We start from the raw sequence: 18,020 nt of genomic DNA on the forward strand, positions 1-18,020 counted from the left end.
GGTCAGTATCTGGACCGCTCTCGGCGTCTCTGGTTCACAGGGGCAAGACGCCGCTGCGGATCCCTCCGCGCCTGTCCGGGGACCGAGACCGCAACATTGACCGCGATCGGTGGTCTGAAGTACCGGCGCATTGGCGGCATGCCGTCGACCCTCTCCGGTGCCATAGTGTTGACCACCTACCCCCGCCAGCCTGGCAGACAAAGTGAAGGGGAAGGTAAGGGCGACAAGATGAGTACAGCAGAGGAGAGCAGATTTGTAGGGTTGTAGTCTGACCAGACATTGGAATTTTCGATCCTACAGTGTTGGCTGAGATGATACGGCGAAAGAGAAAAAAAACTTTATAGGGAGGGAAAGAAAGAACGGTTGATTAAAGGCGCACCGTATACATATTTTTTTTAATGTATCTGGCGAATACTTGAGATATTACCCCCTGACAAGGAGGTTTAAGGGAAAACACCACCATCTGGGAAGCAGGGTTGGTTTATCACTTAGTAAGCCCAACAAATTGGGCAATTCTGCAAAAAAAAATAAAAAAATAAAAAAAATAAGTACAATCACTCAATTCCAGAAACACATGCATATTCGCTCCTAAGAAACATCTTGGGTGCGTTCCAGACGGGCCCTCCTCATTGAACACGCGCGGCTCACCATCGGTCCGAACTTGGTGTTCCCACCCCTCGTGTTTCATCTTCGGATGGCAGGCTTGGAGATGAAGAGTGGATCAGACGGTGATCTAACGGGGAAGTGCTTGTAAAATGGGTTGCTATTCACTTGTGAGCTGCTGTAGCCTAGTTGTGAAGAAAATGGGTTATATGGCGGTCTGATCTAATCGCTAGTGGTGCACTTTGGTGGGTGGCTTGCAACTGGGTCGCGCTGCCACACCCCGACGGGGAAGCTTTGGGGTGCAATTGATTAAGTGAGCAGTCCATCTCTTGTCATATACTTCTTTTCCTTCCCTCCTTTTCCCCCCCTAATTTGGGGGCAGTGCGAGGTTATTTATGGCGACGCGTCCTAACCACTTACTCAAGCAAGTAGAGCCTCTGGGCGAGAGGGGACCCTGGCGTGTAGGTTGAAAAAGTATTGAACGATGGGAATGTGTGTCGAAAAGGCGAGGCGCTGTTTTCAACACGTTTGTACTGACTAGGACATGGAGCAAGAAGAGGAATTAATTGGGGGGCATAAAATACAAAGTGGGAATGTGATTATGAATCACTCCTGGGTTTTGATGTTACTTAACATCAAAGTAACCATGCTGGGAACAGGAATTCCAATAAATGACACAACTCTGCGACTTATTCCCCCCAAAAGGGAGGATCCATAGTGTTTATAATGCCTTTGTATTAACCTAAACGATTATACTCTTTTGAGCCAGAATGACAGAGCCACGGACCACTCTCCCCTCTCCAACCCTGCATACCCGGTACGCCGCTCTTCCTACTTCCTCATGCTCACCCTGACCAGCACTGCCGACCACCATTTATTCCTTGGATGCGATGGTGACACCTAAATGACTGTCAGTCGAGTTCAAAAATCACATAGTACTGCGAAGGGAAATGAAAATTGTACGCACCTCCCTGCTGAACAATAGTAGTAATCTGCGGGACCACAGAGGCATCAATCAGGGTGCTCAGGTCAAAAGAACCAACATTTCCAATGAGCCCGAGCTGAAGCAGCTCCAGGTTCAGGGTGGACAGGTCGAAGGTGTTGAAGACGCCCAGCTGGCCCAGCTGGAGGAGGACCTGGAGCTGCTGCAGCTGCAGGACGGCGTTGAGGTTAAAGACGCCCGAGGTGAAGACGTTGGCAAAGGCGGCGGCGTTGAGGTTGTTGTTGACGGCGAGCTGCTGCAGGAGCGCCAGGTCGACCGAGTTGATCACGTTGAGGTAGCCCACGTCAAGGGAGTTGAAGGCCAGGTTGTTGAGGCCGGAGGCGTCGAAGGTGCCTCTCTTTGTGGCCGGGGCGGCGGTGACGGTGGAGGCCGCAGCAGCAAGGGTGCTAGCGAGGATGGTGGAGAACTTCATTTTGTTGTGTGGAAAGTGTATAAAAAAAATAAGAAGAAGGTTAGGTAGGAAGGGAAGGGATTAGGTGATTATAGAGCACAGCTCGAGTCTTCGTGTTAAAAAAAGGGTTGGGTATCGAAAAAGGAGCGGAAGTAAACAATGAGCACAGCTATGGGACAGAATAAGTGATGTCAGTTACCAAGTTGTCTAAAGCAAAGGGATGGTGATAAAGGAGTAAGTTACTTGCTTACCTCAAGAGAGAACGAATGTAAACGAAGACTGGAGACCGGATAGTTGAAGTTGAGGTGGGGTGAAAGAAGAAAACAGTTCGGAAATCCGACGACAGAAGACGAGATGCTATATATCAGAAGAGACGGCCATGATGAGCATCAGACCTTGGGACGGATGAGCGACGAACCGTCTGCCAAGCCATATGAAATGCGAAGGCATATTCGGATGCTGGGTGAAGGAGATTCCCGTGGTGTGTCAGGCAGGTGGCATGGGTCAATGGGATGGATCCCTGGACAAGGGCTCGGTGAACGACAAGGAGGGGGGGAGGGGGGAGGAGACGGTACGTGCTATACTTCAGAGGAGAATGTACTATGGTAGAGGGAAAAGAGACTACACACCAGCTTTGCTGTCATACCCTCAGCCGAGTATACAACATAAGATCAGCCTACTGCTTCATGGAACGGAAGAGTCTGTGGCCGGCTGGTATGGATTCTCGGGAAAAGTGGGGGACGGAACCATCAGGGGTTCGGGATAACCTTAATGCTCGATAAACTCACCTTATTCTCCTTCGAGGCTATGGTATGGGCAGCCTGAATCGCTGTCGTGGTCGCCGTAAGGCGTGATAAATGATGCAGCATGTAGAAGAGCAGATAATTACTGACTCTTTACTTAGTACTTGAGGCAATATGATACGGATGTATTATCCCAAAAAGCTTGAAGAGACCAGACATGAAATCATCCTACAGGTAGACACTTCTTTAGGTAAAATATACTATGCAGGTTGTTTTCACAATGGTGCGCTTTCTCAGTTCCGACCAAGGCCGCTTGGCGCCATGCAAGATACGGGAGAGACGACCGGCACTTGCGTGGTCGAAAGAGTGAGGTCGATGATGTACGGCTCGCCGACCAGATCGTTGTTTCAAATTGTGAAAAAAGCGTTGTCATGGCGGGACCAGAAAAAAAAAAAAAAAAGGTGGTGTGGAGGAGACGTAGAGTTCCGAGAGGGAGGACTTGTCAGGTCGGCTGGGCGTGAATATGGTACTCGCTGTCGCAGTGACCAAAGACGGCAGATAGTGGATCTATAGGGCAGACATGAGTTCCACCTCGCACCCCCATGGGGCCAAGGCTGAGCCTGACAGGTCTGAATCGGTTTCCTTCATTGGTGCGGAGTGATTTAAGGTATTGGAGGTGGGCACAACGGGGCAGGGGGGTCTCAACACGGCCCATGCCGACGTTAATTCCTGAGGTTCGGTTGACTGGTTAGGGGCCAAGATCCTCATCTCAAACCGTCGCAGCCAGCAGACTAGACGCAAATCATCACTTAAGGCATAAACTCATGGTCCGGCAGCTGTACCTCCTTCCTCGCTCTGGCCACCGTTGTCTGAAAACTTGCATTAATGAACCAACCAGCACAATTGGGAATTGCTGGTCAGAAACTTTTGGTACTCGCGAGATTGTGGTCAGGGCATTGTGTGGTTGCATCGGCTGATCAAGATACAGTGAAATGCATTCATGGCCAAAGACATTCAACCTTGGAGGCCTTCGAATGTTGACTTCACGTGTGGTCTGATTGAAGGTTACTATTTTTCTCCAATCGAGAATACTACTGTCATTCTTTGCGAGACTTCAGGAAGCCGCTAGCTATCATCAGCCCCTCAAATAAAAAGAAGGAGAAAAGATCGAGGCTGGAGACACTGAATCGGAAATGAAGATCGAACAAGATATCCTAGTATTTATCATCAAGATGCAGAAGCTGGGGTCCAGCACCAAACTTCCATAACTAGCATCATTCCACTCTCTTTGTAATCCCTCTACACAGAATTCTCGACCTAGCACAACCTTGCTTCTGATTTCAATCGGTAGTACTGTTAGTCTAGTTGCTCTAGTCACTCCGATTCTATTTCCAATTCAGTCAATGTTGGTGCCTTGATGCAATTCTCCAGCACAAGGTAGATAGGAAGGACAAGACAGACTCACATCCACTGGGAACAGCAGTGTTGGCACCATTGCACAATGGTAAATTTTGAACTCCGGTGTTGAGGGTCGCGTTGCATGATCGTCCCTTGATGCGGGTTCTGCGGATTTTGCTACGCCGTGCGGTGGCATCCTCCATGGCGGCTTTCGTTGTCCCAACTTCGCGCTTGACACCAGCTGAGAAACATTGGTGTAAGTTATAAAGATCGATGCTGGCCTTTGACGATATCATGTGCTTACCCAGATTAAAGACATTTCCATTGCCATTGAATAGGAGATTGGACTCGACGAGACTCTGAACGCCGTCTCCGTTGAGAAAGCCGAGAGACTCGAGCTGAGCTAGCTGTGCGAGCTCAAGGAATATGTTCGCCTCGTCATCAATACCGAGACCGAGGAGGGCGTTCAAATCGACAGTCTGGCCCAGGCAGAAGCCGTCCATAAGCACCACAATGCCCTCGGCGATAGATAGGGGATCTTGCAGGTTGATGGCCCCACGAATATCAGAAACTGAATCGACCATAGCAAGGTTGACATCTGCGGCGCTATGATGGGAAGGATACTTGTTAGTGATATCAACTAGGCTTTACTGTGTGCATTACACCACACAAGTCTTACTCACTTGACGTTGTTCAGGGCGTCAACGCTGATGCAAGCCGCGCCGTTCTCTTGGCCGGTCAAAGCACCCGCATTCACGTTAGTATTGCTACCAAAATTATTGGAAGAAGCCAGTGTCGTGTTTGTGATGGCAGTACTGCTGTTGTTGGTCGCCAAAGCCGTCAAATTTGAATTGTTGTTATAATTGTTCACTGCAGTCGAATTGCTCTGCGCGCTGGTTGCGCCCGTCCCCTTGCCTCCATTTGTCTTGTCACCGCTGCCTTTCTTGGCCAGTGCCATACCGGCACACACGAGAATGAGTGTTGACAGCTTCATGGTTACTGAGAATGTATGGAGCTTCTGCCCTGACTAGAATGAAGGCCGGATAGATGAGTGTAATGCGACTGTCACATCTTGATGAGGCGTTCAGACTACACGCAAATACGTCCCCGTCTCAAAGAATGTCTTAAGGCACAAAGGAATGGATTTTGTCCGGCATGATCATGGGCGCCCGGAATAGAGGAAATGATCAGACTCAAGCAGTCTTATAAGTAACAGTTCTCTCGCTCTTCCCTACCTAACATGAACGGACATCCCCAGAACCGATGAGCCCATGCAGACATAGTTGCTGTCGATGAAACTCGAATGGGCCTTGCCATTGATACGCCTTTATTAACTTTGTAAGCTGAGGCTAGAAGGCGTCTAGACATCACAGGGACAGTAAACGTGGCGCACGGGTTTGCTCACCCATCCACCACATTTCAAACTTTTGGCCCTTATACGTAGCTGAGGATATTGAACGGCACCATGAAACACCCGGTCGACAATGCCGGTACGTCCTTTAAGTTTCGACCCCAAAAGATAAGATGGCAGCTGCACACTCTGACAAAATAGGGGTTCGCCGTCATATTTCAAGCTTAAAAATGCTGCAAAGTGAGACAAGATAGCCGTCATCCGAGGGGGCTTAGCAGTCATCCTTCTGCTGATACTGAGCCACGGACATATTACTAGGAAACGAAACGCCTTGGGAAGCCGATGAAGATGAACCCTGTTTATGATGAAGTACAGAGATTCTGTACAACAGATACTGAATGAACTCCTGCAACCGGAACACAGATCATCCTATGTGGTGGCGCACTGACAAAGTCTCGGCCTTGTAGACTTTGGCAGCTGAGAAAAATTCCAAGCGTTGGTTGGGATCTGCATTCTGATACAACTCTAAGTATGAAGAAGTCCTGTTCAGTTCTCGTATCATAAGATTCAGAATATTGTCAGTGTGCTGAGAAAAACTTGAGAGCGTGACTGTAAAGATGTGAAGCTATCACATCATTTGAATCATCAAGAATACCACGCTTGTACGGCTGCAGAGACTTTTTATGTTCAGGTTGGATTCATCGTTGCGAATACAACACTCAGGCTTGAGCCGCAGCGTTGCTAGAGTATCATCACTTTGCCCAGAATTCAAAAATGACATGCTGTAGAAACATGAGAAGTTGCTTGTTTGGGCCATGCATGTGATACTTCAAAGTTTGTAGTATTGCTCTGATGCTGCAAAAACGCTTCAGATAATATACATCGTCCTCCCCATATTATGCCAAGTTGGGCACCGGCCCCAGTCCTTGACGTTGCGACTAACAGAAGTTGGATCAACTTCCTCACATGCGCGGGGCGTGAGCTTTGTGCACGGGGCGGCTTGGACTGTCTACCACGGCCCTTTCGGTGTGTCGACTGTCGACCAGTCGCAGGCCGCGGTGTCAATTCTGGTATCCTGAGATGGTATCTGGACACCGTTGTGCTGCGTTCTATTATGCATCGTTCTGGAAAGTGGATTTTGGAAGTCGTGTCGTCTCTTAGGTCCATTCGACCTGGACATTGTCGACATCCAAGAGGCGAGCGCACTGCATAAGCCTTGTCGATGTCGAGTGTGGCGCTGCGGAGCTCGATGTTATGGCTTGCTGCTGCTGCCAGTGTTGTCCTCGTCGTCCGCCTTCCGAAAGCCTAGGAGCTCGCCCACCCGACCGCCGGGTTTGGGAACGGGGCATTCGCGTTTGCCTCTCCTCCCTTCCTGCTCCATCAAGTCTTCCTGGGCCAGACCGTCGAAATGTACTATGCCGTCCCTGATCACGGGCTCTTGCGGCTGTACTCTCCGCCTCCGCCGCCTCCTGCCATTCGCGTCTTCTATTATTTCTCCGTCTGCGTAGGCGACCCTTGGGGCAGGACATGGAAGGACATGGGGTAGAGCCACCACAAAGAAGCTAGCAAGCATCGTTGTTGCGAAGAGGGACGAGGTCATTCGGGACCTGGGATGTAGATGTGGGGGTGGCATGATGTCGGTCGGTCGGGTTGAGAGTGAAGACGCACGGAAGGAGGGTCTGTAGACTGATTAGGTGTTTGGAAGGGAGGCTGCTGGCATTGTTAGGACTTACAAGGGGCCTAGAAAGGTTTCCTTTACTAAGTACCAAAGCCCAATTGTGTGAAGTTGTTGGGTCTGGTCCAGGTGAGAGCAGAGGTGAGGTGACAAAGGTGACGGAATGTACAGGGTCGAAAAATCGCGAGACTTGCTAGGCAAGCTCTAAATAATGGCAAGCTGATTGGCCAATTCCCAGGACAAACAACCCACCGGGGCCAGCTGGAAATCTAGCGCACTGGTCGCCTGAGCCTGCCGGTGGAAGAGGCTCTAGGCAAGTTTTTATGGGCCTCAGTGCCATGCATTATCTGAAATCTGGGGAAGTGCCATGCCTGCACGAGCCGCGTTACATTGTTGCATCGCGGATCTTTTTTAGACGACGACTCCATCCTTGGCTTTCTGCCTCCACATTAACCAACTTCTTCCAATCCAACAGTGTCTTCTTGACAACATTACGAAATACAATACCCAGAGACTAGCTGCCGAAACAGTACGCAAACGAAAAGATACACCACGTGATGAGATAGCCCCGATCGATCGAGGATAACTGCAGGGCCCTTTTGTTGTTGAGGCTGCGCAGTCGCAACCTGGAGAAGTTGCGAAGATGAGCGACCTCGACAAGTGAGCGCATATATTTACCCACGAGCGGTTGAGTGTTTTTCTGTCGCCAGTCGCATGCTAATCATGCGCGCCATAGAGCCATCGCACAGCTGCGAGCATGTCGTCCGATACCAGAGGCCCAGGTCCGCGAGATCTGCCACAAGGCGAGGGAGTTATTGATAGAAGAGGGCAATGTCGTCACAGTCTGCGCGCCCGTGACGGTATGCAGATGAAATCTGATGCACATAAAAATTACTATTGGATGGACTCGCTGATGATTGTGGTAGATATGCGGCGATATTCATGGCCAGTTCCATGATCTGATGGAGCTCTTCAGAGTGGGCGGCGATGTCCCAGACACCAACTACCTGTTTATGGGTATGAGGATGCCTCGTCCCCTTTGTCGCTTTCCCTTTGCCGGGCCTTGAACCACGCACGCTGACCTTTTCTTTTATTTAGGCGATTTTGTCGACCGCGGCTTCTACTCCCTCGAATCCTTTCTCCTCCTCCTATGCCTCAAAGTCCGCTACCCAGACCGCATGACCCTCATCCGGGGCAACCACGAGTCCCGACAGATAACAACAGTATACGGCTTCTACGACGAGTGCCTTAGGAAGTACGGTAGCGCGAATGTGTGGCGGTACTGTTGTGACGTCTTCGACTACCTCGCCCTGGGCGCTATCGTGCTAGGCACGTCCAACATCCTCTACCCTGCCACCGAAACATCCACCGCCAGAGAGTACCGAGAGCAGAACACAGAGATCGAAGTCTGCAACTCAGATCGACAAGTGATCAGCCGCTTTCCGCGCCGGCCAGTGGATGCTGAACAGCCTGCTAAGAGTCCCAACGGCGGAGCAGCAGCTAGTGGTGGTGGCGGCAGCAGTGGCAGCGGCGACAAGACTGGACCCCCGGGCTCCGGCGCATCGGGCTCAAGTGGCGGTTCCGTGGGCAATCCTGCAGGCGCCGTCTTATGCGTTCATGGCGGTCTCTCCCCTCTGGTAGACAGCGTGGACAAGATTCGCATGCTCGACCGCAAGCAGGAGGTCCCACACGAGGGCGCCATGTGCGACCTCCTGTGGTCTGACCCTGACGACATTGATGGCTGGGGCCTGTCGCCGCGGGGCGCTGGTTTCCTGTTTGGAGCCGACATCGTCAGATCTTTCAACCACAAGAACAACCTGTCGCTGATTGCACGGGCGCATCAGCTCGTCATGGAGGGCTTCAAGGAGATGTTTGACACAAGCATCGTCACTGTTTGGTCAGCGCCAAACTACTGCTACCGCTGTGGAAATGTCGCCGCGATATTGGAGCTATTCGAGGATGACTCCGGGTTGGGAGTCTTCTCCAGGAGCAACGGGGATGTGAATCGGAGTAATGGCGTGCCCACCCGAGAATCCATGACGGAGAATGAGATTCCATTGGATATGGGACCGGCCAGGCGTTACAGAGTATTCCAGGCGGCTCCACAGGACTCGAGGGGCATGCCGGCCAAGAAGCCAGTTGCTGATTACTTCTTATGATTGGGGAATTGTTGTTTGGACTGGAGCCGATCGCAGAATTGATACCTCGTTGAGGCTGGTGGGAATTTTAGCGGGTTAGACGAACCAGCGTGTATACTGGAATTTTATTTTCCATACCTTGCTGGCGTCCCCTTTTGTTCTCATGATGTTGTCACATCCTCACCTCGCTACCAGAGCTTCTTCCTTCAAGCAGGTTGTCTATTCAGCGTCCCCTCTATGATCGTACCGATGCAATTTTGCAAACTTATCCCCCAAATACTCTGAAATGCCAAAAATAAGAATTAACAAGAACACACGATGCCCTGCTTCTATTCTCCACTCATCCTCTAGGTCCACTTAGCAGACTCGTCCTTCAATCAATCATCTACAGTTAGCAGCTTTTGCTTCTCCTTGTATGCGTCTAATGCTTCCCTCCACCCTGCAATCCTCACAGCGAGCCCACTCTCAGGCCCGACATAAACTAGATCCGTCATACCCACCGGCGGCTTTTCGAGCCATTCGACCTGCCTGCTCGCCCATTTCGCATAGTATGAATAATCATACCTCCTTACCTCGTCTCCGTAACTGCCCTTGTGTCTGTCGAGCGCTGCCAGGTTGCGAGTCAGCCTCCGCCACCCTCTCACCGTCGAGGGCTCGTCCGCCCGCGTAAGACTCCACGTCAACGGCGCGAGGCGCTCTTCCGACTCTTGCATGGTCACACCCCGCAGTCCAGAGAAGTGTGCGCCGCTCCAGTCACCCACGGAGAGGTTATCGTTGTGGATCCAGAGCACCCTGTGGAGGCGGCGGTCGAAATTTTGGACAGGGATCTGCGCGTAAAACAGCTGGTCGTCGTTCTTGTACGCCACACCGACGCACGCCTCGACGTTCCACCGGTTGAGCCAGGCCACCCCGACCCTGATGGCCTGGTCGATCCTGAACATGTTGCTGTTGCTCATCTGCAGGTCGGGGTGCACACTGTCGGCCAGGTGGTTGAAGATGGACTGCAGCTCGTGCAGCGTCGGCACGGGCACGTCGGGGAACTGGTGTTTTATGCTGAGCTGGAGGGCATACCATGCACAGCGCAGCCCTGTCCCTCGCGTCTGAAGTGCCTTGGGCCCGTAGGGAAAGTCCTGCTCGAACTGTTTCCGCCATGCTCGCTCTTGGTCTGTCTCGGAGCTTGGGGTTGTTTCTCCTCGTCGTCTAGTGGGCTGCTGGCAGACGACGGATTCGGCGTCAGCGACGAGAACCTCAAGGTCTGCCTCTTGGAATCGCAGGCACCCCATGAGAAGGGCGGAAGGCATCTCCCTGAGCGCACGCAGGTACAGGTTGCGGTGGATGGTGCAGGCCTCGACGTATTTCTCCAGCCGGCGGATGAAGCTCTCAAACCATGCCAGCTCGACTGAGCTTGGTTCGGTCTTCGTACGCCTCGAGAGGGCCTCGTACGCGCTCGCCTGGTTCATGTTGAACATGAAGCTGTCATATGTGAGCTGCGGTCGTGGTTTGAGAGCAAGAAGGCGTTCGAGCTCGTCTGTCGGGCCTGGCGGTTGGGATGTACTTGACGGACTGAGGGGTGCTTTCGCTCTTGACTTGACTTTTTGCGACCGTTTCGCCTCTTGCAATACGTTGGAATTGATGATTCCTTGATTGGATTGGGTCCTGCGATTGGCGTCGTACTCATACCCTAGAGCTCTCTGTCTCCACTGATCAAAGAGACCTGCCTTCAATATTGCGTCGTGATTCCCTTCGAGGTTGAGACACTCCTCTTTCCCGATTGTTTCCTGGGCAATGGTTCGCCAATGAGCCAGCTGGGATCTTTTAAAAGCCTGGACCCATGCATATTGCAAGAGCAATCCTGACCAAGAATCGCTATCCATTTCTCGGTCAAATTGTGATGGATCAGGTAGGGACGGGTATGGGTTGCTGTAGCTCTCGAGGTGTGTTCGCCCTGATAAGCCGAGACCTTTTGTTGGTAGAAGAACCGTCTTGTCCTGACTGAACTTCTTCATATCTACTCCGCCAAACGTGACCCTCTTCGCTGTCTGGCCTACCTTAAGCGACTGTGGACCTTTAAGCAATGTGCGATGTTTCTCAGCCTGTACTCTGGTGGCAGAAGTCCGGGTCTTCGCAGATGCAAGGGCCAGACGGGTGTCGATTTTGGTCCGTGGTAGGATCGTGGATGTAAATGTTAATGCCTCCATGATACCTTTAGGTTGTTGTACGGGACTTCTAGGATGAAGAATAGGAGTAGAAGGAATGGGTATTGCAATGCCAGTATTTTCTTTTGCTGTGCTTGATGACGAAGGCGCTCTTTTATGCGAGAATCGGATGGTCTCTGAGCTTGTAGTTTCTGGTGGCGACGGCATGGGATTCTGGACTAGTTTAGTGTTTGGTCTCGGTAAAGGTATTACGGGCTTAGAAATTGCTGGTAGTTTTGGATATAACGGGTGTTGTCCTTCGTCTTCCAATGTTGGTAGGACTGGGTATCGCACTGATCCTGAATGATTACTACCTGGCGGAGCGATTCCACGAAGGCCGCTTTTCATGGAAGGTTTAAAATCTGCCGTGCATTGTAGGCCGTGTGCTCCACTACTCGGCCTCGATGTCGACTTTGGTAACGGGTGCGAGGGTGATTCATTACTACAATCTTCTTCTGAAGGAAAATCCTCCAGGAGATATGCAGCCAGAGCCTTGGCCCTCGGTGTATCGCCTGCGTCTTGAATATCATAGTTAGCGCCAGCTGGAAGAATTAGCGAAGGACTGGGACTTCTGTATCGGGTGGATTATCCTACGTGGTGTCTTTTCAAGTGGTATTGGTGATGATGGTGGTTCATTCTCAGCTTGATGTGATGTGGTCTGAAACTCAACAGACAGAGGAACAGTCTCCTCAGAAAAAGCATGGGTCTTTTCGGAGCTCCTTTCCGAGACCGAACTTGGTTTGTCGACCAGAGAACAAGGTCGAGGTGATTGAGGTAGGAACGCACTCTGAGGAACATGCGATGAGCCTTCTTTTTCTGTCGAAACCTCTCCCGTTGAAGCTGGTTCTGTCGAGTTCAACCCAGCCAACCGTCCAGACTCAGCGCTGCTCGAGCCATCGGAGCCTTTCTCGCCAGCAGAAAGCTCAACCGGCTTCTGGTCCCACGGCATCAGAGGCGGCCGCGCAGGTCTGCCCACCTCGAAAACATTGGCCTGGATGAGGTGATATGTGCGTAGGAACGCCCAGGATGGCGGTGCCTCGTCTGCCCACATCCTCTCTTCCTCGGCGAGGTCTTGACGTGCCTCCATCCCGCTCCCGGCCTGAAGAGCCTGTTCCTGCGCCTCTAGGTGAAGCGCGGTGGCCCTGTGGAGGAGCTTCTCGCAGACGTGCAACAGGCCTCTGGCGCAGCCTCTTGAACCCTCATCGATCTCGGGGTTCTGGGCTTCGGCGTCGAGACCTCGTACGAATTGGGTCACCGTGTATACGAAGTTGTGTTCTGAGCGGATTATGTTCCAGACCTTGAGGTAATGTCCATTTCTGCTGAGATCCCAGTAGTAACCAACATTGTTGGCGAAGTCGAAGACCTGGTAGCCTCTGTTGGAACGATCAGAACGTGGCTTACCTGATAAACTTGACGAAGTAGATCGCAGGGATGATAACATACAGCTTATGGAAATGCTCATTCTGGGACTTCAGAATATACGTTTCGATCAACTCGTGGGCTTCACGGGTCTCTTGATCTACTTCCTTATTGCGCTTCATTGTGACCATGATGTTCACGTTTCGACTGAAGGAATATTGAGTTAGTCTTTTGTTTTGATGATTGTGGAATGCAACGGTTGATAAGGAGCTGTGGTGCCCTTGAAAAAGAGAAATGAATTGGTATCCAAGAAACCCCAGACCGAGAAGATCAAAGAGCTTGAAATTACCACGAGCTGACACATTTTTCAGGAGGATGACCTACAATGGTGTGACAATGGCATCTGCTTGAGAGCAGCGTAGCGGTACTTTCGCTGTCGTGGGTGAGCTTAGTCCTTTGACGGGAACTCGACTTTTCCGTCGAAGACGGGGCAAAGAATTTAAAAATAGCATAGGAATTCAAGTCGAACAAAGGCTTGGTCGGAGGATGTATGGAAACGGACATGGTATCAGTAAAGACAAAATTATACGAATTTCCATTATCTGATTTGGGTTCGACAGCGAAATCGTCAGCTGTACCGGAAGTTTAAGATTGCCTTCAGGATGCTGCTAGGATGTCCCATCTGTACTAATGTATCAAGGCCTTCTCTGAATAGTTGTCTTACACAGCACTGCAAGGGAAAATAGAATGAATAATAGGATGCTATGATATAGTGTAATATATTTCTTGCTACTACTCGCTACGACTGAAGTACTCACTTTCAAGGATCGCAAAGATGGATGGAGCCTTTCTAGGTTTGACCTACCTTGTGTAATAATCAATCACGAAGGCAAAACGAATATTGTCTGATTACCACTGAGAGGTAAACGCAGCAGTGGCCTCCGTTGACAGCTTATTTGCGACAATCTTGAACTGCTGCTGCAAAGTCACAAGCCGATACTTGATTGCAGCTTTCTGACGCTCGTCAGCCTTCTGATACTGTGAATACATCAGCTGGAAGCTCTCACTCAGACTCGTCAGTATAGTTTCGCTCGCGACCTTGTTCGACGCAACACAGCACTTGGCACACTGGTCCGGAATTATGCCACCCATGGGGATGGTCTCGGGCAGAGAAAGAAGATTCTCCCTGGTGATCACACGGCCCTTCAGGGAATGCGAGCAGAGTTCGTAGCCGAGCGGGAGCCGGCAGAAGGGACACTCTGGTTTGCGCTTGAGACATTTATCCATGCACTTCTGGCAGGCCACATGGCCACAAGGAAGGATCGTCAGTGCTGCCCCTGAGAGGCTGTCGTCCTCATGGCGGAGTTCGAGCTGGGTGGCCTGGCAGATGCCGCATAGCCCGAGGCTGGCTTTTTGGTCAGTGTAAAGGGTGATCTGGGGGTATGGTAGGAAATTAGAGCATGGAGTACTTTTGAAGAGAGCCTCAGCCAAGTCCAGCCTGACATTGTGAGCCATTTTAGCAGCGAGTATAATAGTAAGGTCTTCCGTTTTCCGGGGACGCCTGATGAGACGTGATTAGACGGATGAAGGCGATTGGAAAACCTTGTTCGATCACAAGAAATAGTTTGCTCAGTCTTCTTGCGAACTAATCAAGTCTCACCTGTGACTTGGCCCTATTTATATAATCTAGTAGAGCCGTTTTAATTTGTGTAGTATGATGAACCCAGATCCTCCAGCGAAACAGATGCATTGTTCCTCACAATGCAACGCTGTTAACGAGACAAAGACTGCATTGTCCTATTTCGACAAGAAGGAACAAGGGCATTGATGGGTGTGCATCAAGTGGCTTGTGAGAGAAGGAGAAGCATTAGAGCTAACTCAGGTGCCACACTCAACGACCATGCATTAGGCCGATTAAGAGACATTTCGAATGACCTGTTTGCAAACTTCCAACAATTTCATGCTTGAAGAAGAAGAAGCAATGAAAAGAATGGAAAGGGAAACCAAAACTCGCATGCTCAAATGAAGTTTGGAAGGATGTTTTGAGCATAGAAGAATGGTGGGTAGAGAGGCCGGGGTCTTGTAATTTTTCTTTTCGGAAGAAGCAGAAGGAAGAAAATATTTGTGCTGGCAAATCTTACGATATCAGTAAAAATTTCTCTCCTAAATTTTAATCTGCTTTCTTCCTATTTTCTTGGGTCACTCCGTGCTTGTTGTTTCCACAGTCATGGTACAGTTCAGGAACTGGGGCTGAAGCAGGGCCAAACTAACCCTGACAGGGTAGTACCCTAACCCTGACACCATAACCCTGAAAAACTCATGAACACGGGAAGGTTCTCATCAAGATGAATTGAATCTGGACATGAGATTGGAGCGCAGGCATCCATCCACCGAATCGCAACAGCATTCACCTTCCCACACTCAGTGCTACTGGCCATGCAGTCGCCCAGTCGCATTTTTCATCCCGCCCTGCGCGTGTACCAGATCTGGGGCACGCACCAGGGCGTGGGCAAGACTGTCTTCTCGACCATCCTGGCCTGGGCTGCTGCGCGATCGAAGCGTGCCAAGGGGGCCCGCGACCATGTCGGCTTCCTGAAACCCCTCACTATTGGCAAGCTGCAGGCATCTGACAACGAAGTCGTGCAGCGTGCCTTCTTTGGGCTGCTGCAGGGGAAAACCTTGCCCACCTTTTTCAAGAGCAGAACCCTCTTCCATCAAGCGAAGTCGGTCGAAGATCAGTCTGAGCACGAGGTAAATTCTGGACGCCCCTGGTATCCTCCCCCACTCCTTTTTCGACTCACTCTTCACAAAGTGCTAACAATCACTTCTTACCACCAAGACTGCCCTCAAGGACAGGTCTCTCTTGACCGGTATTCGAGAATATGTCGCTGCACATGCCGACTTGGACCCCCCAGGCGGCTGGATGTTCCTGGAGACCCTCGACGACCCAGAGTGCCGTCTGCCTTCTGGAAACATACAGGCAGATGTCTACAGCCCCTTAGAACTGCCTGCCATCCTCGTCGGGTCCAGCAGTGGAGACGGCGTGGACAAGACGATCAAGACCTACGATGACCTGCGCCGGCGCAACTACGATGTCCGGGCAGTGGCAATCTTCAAGGATGGTACCGAGAACCATCTGCGGGCCGAGGAGTATTTCAAAGAGCTTCAAGTCCGTTGCCTGCCCCTTCGACCGATCCCAGACCACCACCCGGACGAACGCAAGGACCGCAATACCATGCGCGATTACTGGAGCGCGATGGCGCGGTCGCATGCTATCAGGGATCTTTTGGCCGATTTGTACGTGACACACAACCAAAGTGTTATGAAACTCGAAGCTGCCAACGCTGCGTTCGTCGAGGCCTTCAAGGATGGACCTCTCGATACAGCTCCTGGTATTCCAGCAAACCCACACGAAAAGTCTGTATGGGAAAGAGAGCTAAAATTCTCGTTTGCCGTTCCAGGGAAGCACAGGCACAAGGTCTGAAGGGCTTCTCTAGCTCATCCACCACTTGTGGTGGCCATAGAGTAAAGAGGACAAAGTCCCGGGCACTCTAGCGCGATGGCCTGCAGACAGCCACGAGAGACTTGACTGAGACGCTTTCTTCAGAGTCACTGAGCCGGACTCATGTGCAGTCGTGGAACTTTCTCTGCTACCGACTCTGGAGCAGAGGGGGAGCAAGGTGGCAGTCTGCGCAGGGCATGAATATCTGGTCAACAACGGTGTGAATGCTTCGAATCGTCCACGTATCGAGGCTCACCACCACGTCGTCTGGAGGGAAAAGATCGTCAACCTACCGATGGCGATGAATCAACGAGGAAACTCAGCTGCATTGATCTCCAATCAAGGGGATCGGGTCGGTCAGAGTTGGACCTTCCTTTCAAGAGACAAGTCACGTGCGAAGTGGCTCGTGAAAAGGCTATCTAGAAATGACTTGTCCACGAGCGGGCTTTGGAAGGACAGGAAGAGCTTAAAATAGCGAGGATATGCTCGGCTAGCACGCGTCATACCACTGAGGCGATGCTGTGTCTTATTCGTTCAAGCTCTGTGTATCATATGGGCTGCTACTTAGACTATTCGAGTTGTAATTTAACAGTCATACAAGTAAGAATAAATACAATCTCGGCTCTGATAGAAGAACCTTGCTTTGTCTTCACGTGTTACATACAGTGCACTCATGATCTCACTTGGTACTTTTAACAGTAAGCTGAACCTAACTTCATGTACCCAGATCAGAGCAGAAGCTTTGAAGCACCATTTTCTCGGCTTGAGGGCAAATTCTTAATTCCTAGCTGTTGCCTTTCACAACTTCCAAGGTTATATCAATGGCATTCTGACATTGTCTTCATGAGACCCGTCCCCAGAATCATTGCTTCTTGTTCTGTGCATAGATAAAATTGGCAGCTTCCAAATAGCCATCAGCACTGGATGCACCCAGAAAGACCCGGAAGAGGGGGGTGGGGGTGTGGGTGTTTCAGGGCGGGCAGAAGCATGACGATAATATGCATTCCCTCGAGTGAGAAGCGAGAAGGAATAAATAAAAAGAGAGATCAAATCATACTACTCACCAATAGGAACTAAGCCATTCTCCTGCGCCCACCGCCGCACCCCAACCCTCCCCCCCTCAAACTCAAACCCCCAGTGCTGCCGATCCCCAGGCTTGCTCAGGTCCAACGGCTCCGAGGTCCCATTCGCCGGCACGAAGACGAGGAAGACATACCTGTGCTTGCCCGTCTTCTCTGGTGGACCGGGTGGCTTGTACGGCATGAGGTCCTCGACGAAGGACCCACTCAGGGTGACTGGCGGGCAGGAGGAGGTGGTGGTGGTGGTAGTGGTGACGGCATCGGCGGCAGCGGATGATGATGAGGACACGGTGAGACCGGTGGCGATCCAGTGGCAGAACTCTGACCACTTTGGGTTGTCTCGTGAAGGGGCGTCGGGGTCGGTTAGGGCGAGGACGTAGGTTGTGTTGGTGGAGAAGCAGGTGGTGGGGGACTCAGATGAGGAGGATGAGGAGGGCGGCGAGCTGGTGAGGGTGATGGATGGCTGGTCTTGAAGGTTCTTAGGCTTGAGGGTATTTCCGAGGTTTGAGTAGGTGTTTTTTGAGGGCCACTCTGCTTCGACGAGGAGGGAAGGAAGGAAGTCATCAATGACTTGATTGATGAG

At 51.2% G+C, this 18,020-nt stretch overlaps 9 protein-coding genes across 9 annotated transcripts; 2 read left to right on the forward strand and 7 right to left on the reverse strand.

Annotated features, from left to right (window-relative positions):
- Nucleotides 1-1,477: 1,477 nt before the first annotated feature.
- Nucleotides 1,478-2,018, reverse strand: M406DRAFT_70005 (uncharacterized protein; the record flags this gene model as incomplete). Its single annotated transcript, XM_040925304.1, has 2 exons — nt 1,478-1,503; nt 1,571-2,018. The coding sequence occupies 2 exons, from the start codon at nt 2,016-2,018 to the stop codon at nt 1,478-1,480; spliced, it is 474 nt and encodes a 157-aa protein (XP_040778860.1).
- A 2,062-nt stretch (nt 2,019-4,080) lies between these two features.
- M406DRAFT_328951 (uncharacterized protein) lies at nt 4,081-5,132 on the reverse strand (the record flags this gene model as incomplete). Its single annotated transcript, XM_040920380.1, has 5 exons — nt 4,081-4,093; nt 4,206-4,210; nt 4,258-4,379; nt 4,443-4,744; nt 4,822-5,132. 5 exons carry the CDS (start codon nt 5,130-5,132, stop codon nt 4,081-4,083), a joined length of 753 nt encoding a protein of 250 aa, XP_040778861.1.
- Nucleotides 5,133-6,640: 1,508 nt separating this feature from the next.
- Nucleotides 6,641-7,310, reverse strand: M406DRAFT_355753 (uncharacterized protein). The gene is made up of 2 exons (XM_040923245.1): nt 7,223-7,310; nt 6,641-7,168 (listed from the first exon to the last, which is right to left on the reverse strand). The coding sequence occupies exon 2, from the start codon at nt 7,120-7,122 to the stop codon at nt 6,742-6,744; it is 381 nt and encodes a 126-aa protein (XP_040778862.1). The 5' UTR covers nt 7,123-7,168; nt 7,223-7,310; the 3' UTR covers nt 6,641-6,741.
- Nucleotides 7,311-7,649: 339 nt separating this feature from the next.
- M406DRAFT_90482 (uncharacterized protein) lies at nt 7,650-9,323 on the forward strand (the record flags this gene model as incomplete). Its single annotated transcript, XM_040926178.1, has 5 exons — nt 7,650-7,824; nt 7,901-8,024; nt 8,091-8,181; nt 8,263-8,542; nt 8,738-9,323. The coding sequence occupies exons 1-5, from the start codon at nt 7,808-7,810 to the stop codon at nt 9,321-9,323; spliced, it is 1,098 nt and encodes a 365-aa protein (XP_040778863.1). The 5' UTR covers nt 7,650-7,807.
- Nucleotides 9,324-9,649: 326 nt separating this feature from the next.
- M406DRAFT_328953 (uncharacterized protein) lies at nt 9,650-11,500 on the reverse strand (the record flags this gene model as incomplete). The annotated part of the gene is made up of 3 exons (XM_040920381.1): nt 9,650-9,673; nt 9,875-11,080; nt 11,351-11,500. The coding sequence occupies 3 exons, from the start codon at nt 11,498-11,500 to the stop codon at nt 9,650-9,652; spliced, it is 1,380 nt and encodes a 459-aa protein (XP_040778864.1).
- Nucleotides 11,501-11,888: 388 nt separating this feature from the next.
- On the reverse strand, nt 11,889-13,038 carry M406DRAFT_328954 (uncharacterized protein; the record flags this gene model as incomplete). Its single annotated transcript, XM_040920382.1, has 4 exons — nt 11,889-11,908; nt 11,941-12,009; nt 12,284-12,870; nt 12,941-13,038. The coding sequence occupies 4 exons, from the start codon at nt 13,036-13,038 to the stop codon at nt 11,889-11,891; spliced, it is 774 nt and encodes a 257-aa protein (XP_040778865.1).
- A 934-nt stretch (nt 13,039-13,972) lies between these two features.
- M406DRAFT_233767 (uncharacterized protein) lies at nt 13,973-14,320 on the reverse strand (the record flags this gene model as incomplete). The annotated part of the gene is made up of 1 exon (XM_040915948.1): nt 13,973-14,320. A coding segment is annotated over one exon (348 nt), but the record flags the coding sequence as incomplete, so codon positions are not given.
- A 972-nt stretch (nt 14,321-15,292) lies between these two features.
- M406DRAFT_70009 (uncharacterized protein) lies at nt 15,293-16,340 on the forward strand (the record flags this gene model as incomplete). The annotated part of the gene is made up of 2 exons (XM_040925305.1): nt 15,293-15,607; nt 15,696-16,340. The coding sequence occupies 2 exons, from the start codon at nt 15,293-15,295 to the stop codon at nt 16,338-16,340; spliced, it is 960 nt and encodes a 319-aa protein (XP_040778867.1).
- An 880-nt stretch (nt 16,341-17,220) lies between these two features.
- On the reverse strand, nt 17,221-18,020 carry M406DRAFT_252981 (PEBP-like protein; the record flags this gene model as incomplete). The annotated part of the gene is made up of 3 exons (XM_040916873.1): nt 17,221-17,258; nt 17,423-17,627; nt 17,694-18,020. Coding segments are annotated over 3 exons (570 nt in total), but the record flags the coding sequence as incomplete, so codon positions are not given.

This window comes from Cryphonectria parasitica (genome assembly GCF_011745365.1).
Source record: "Cryphonectria parasitica EP155 unplaced genomic scaffold M406scaffold_3, whole genome shotgun sequence".
Taxonomy (NCBI): Eukaryota; Fungi; Ascomycota; class Sordariomycetes; order Diaporthales; family Cryphonectriaceae; genus Cryphonectria; species Cryphonectria parasitica.

What these genes read in the sequence shown, in the direction of transcription:
- M406DRAFT_355753 (XM_040923245.1), bottom strand. Translation starts at nt 7,122, where the DNA reads ATGCCACCCCCACATCTACATCCCAGGTCCCGAATGACCTCGTCCCTC.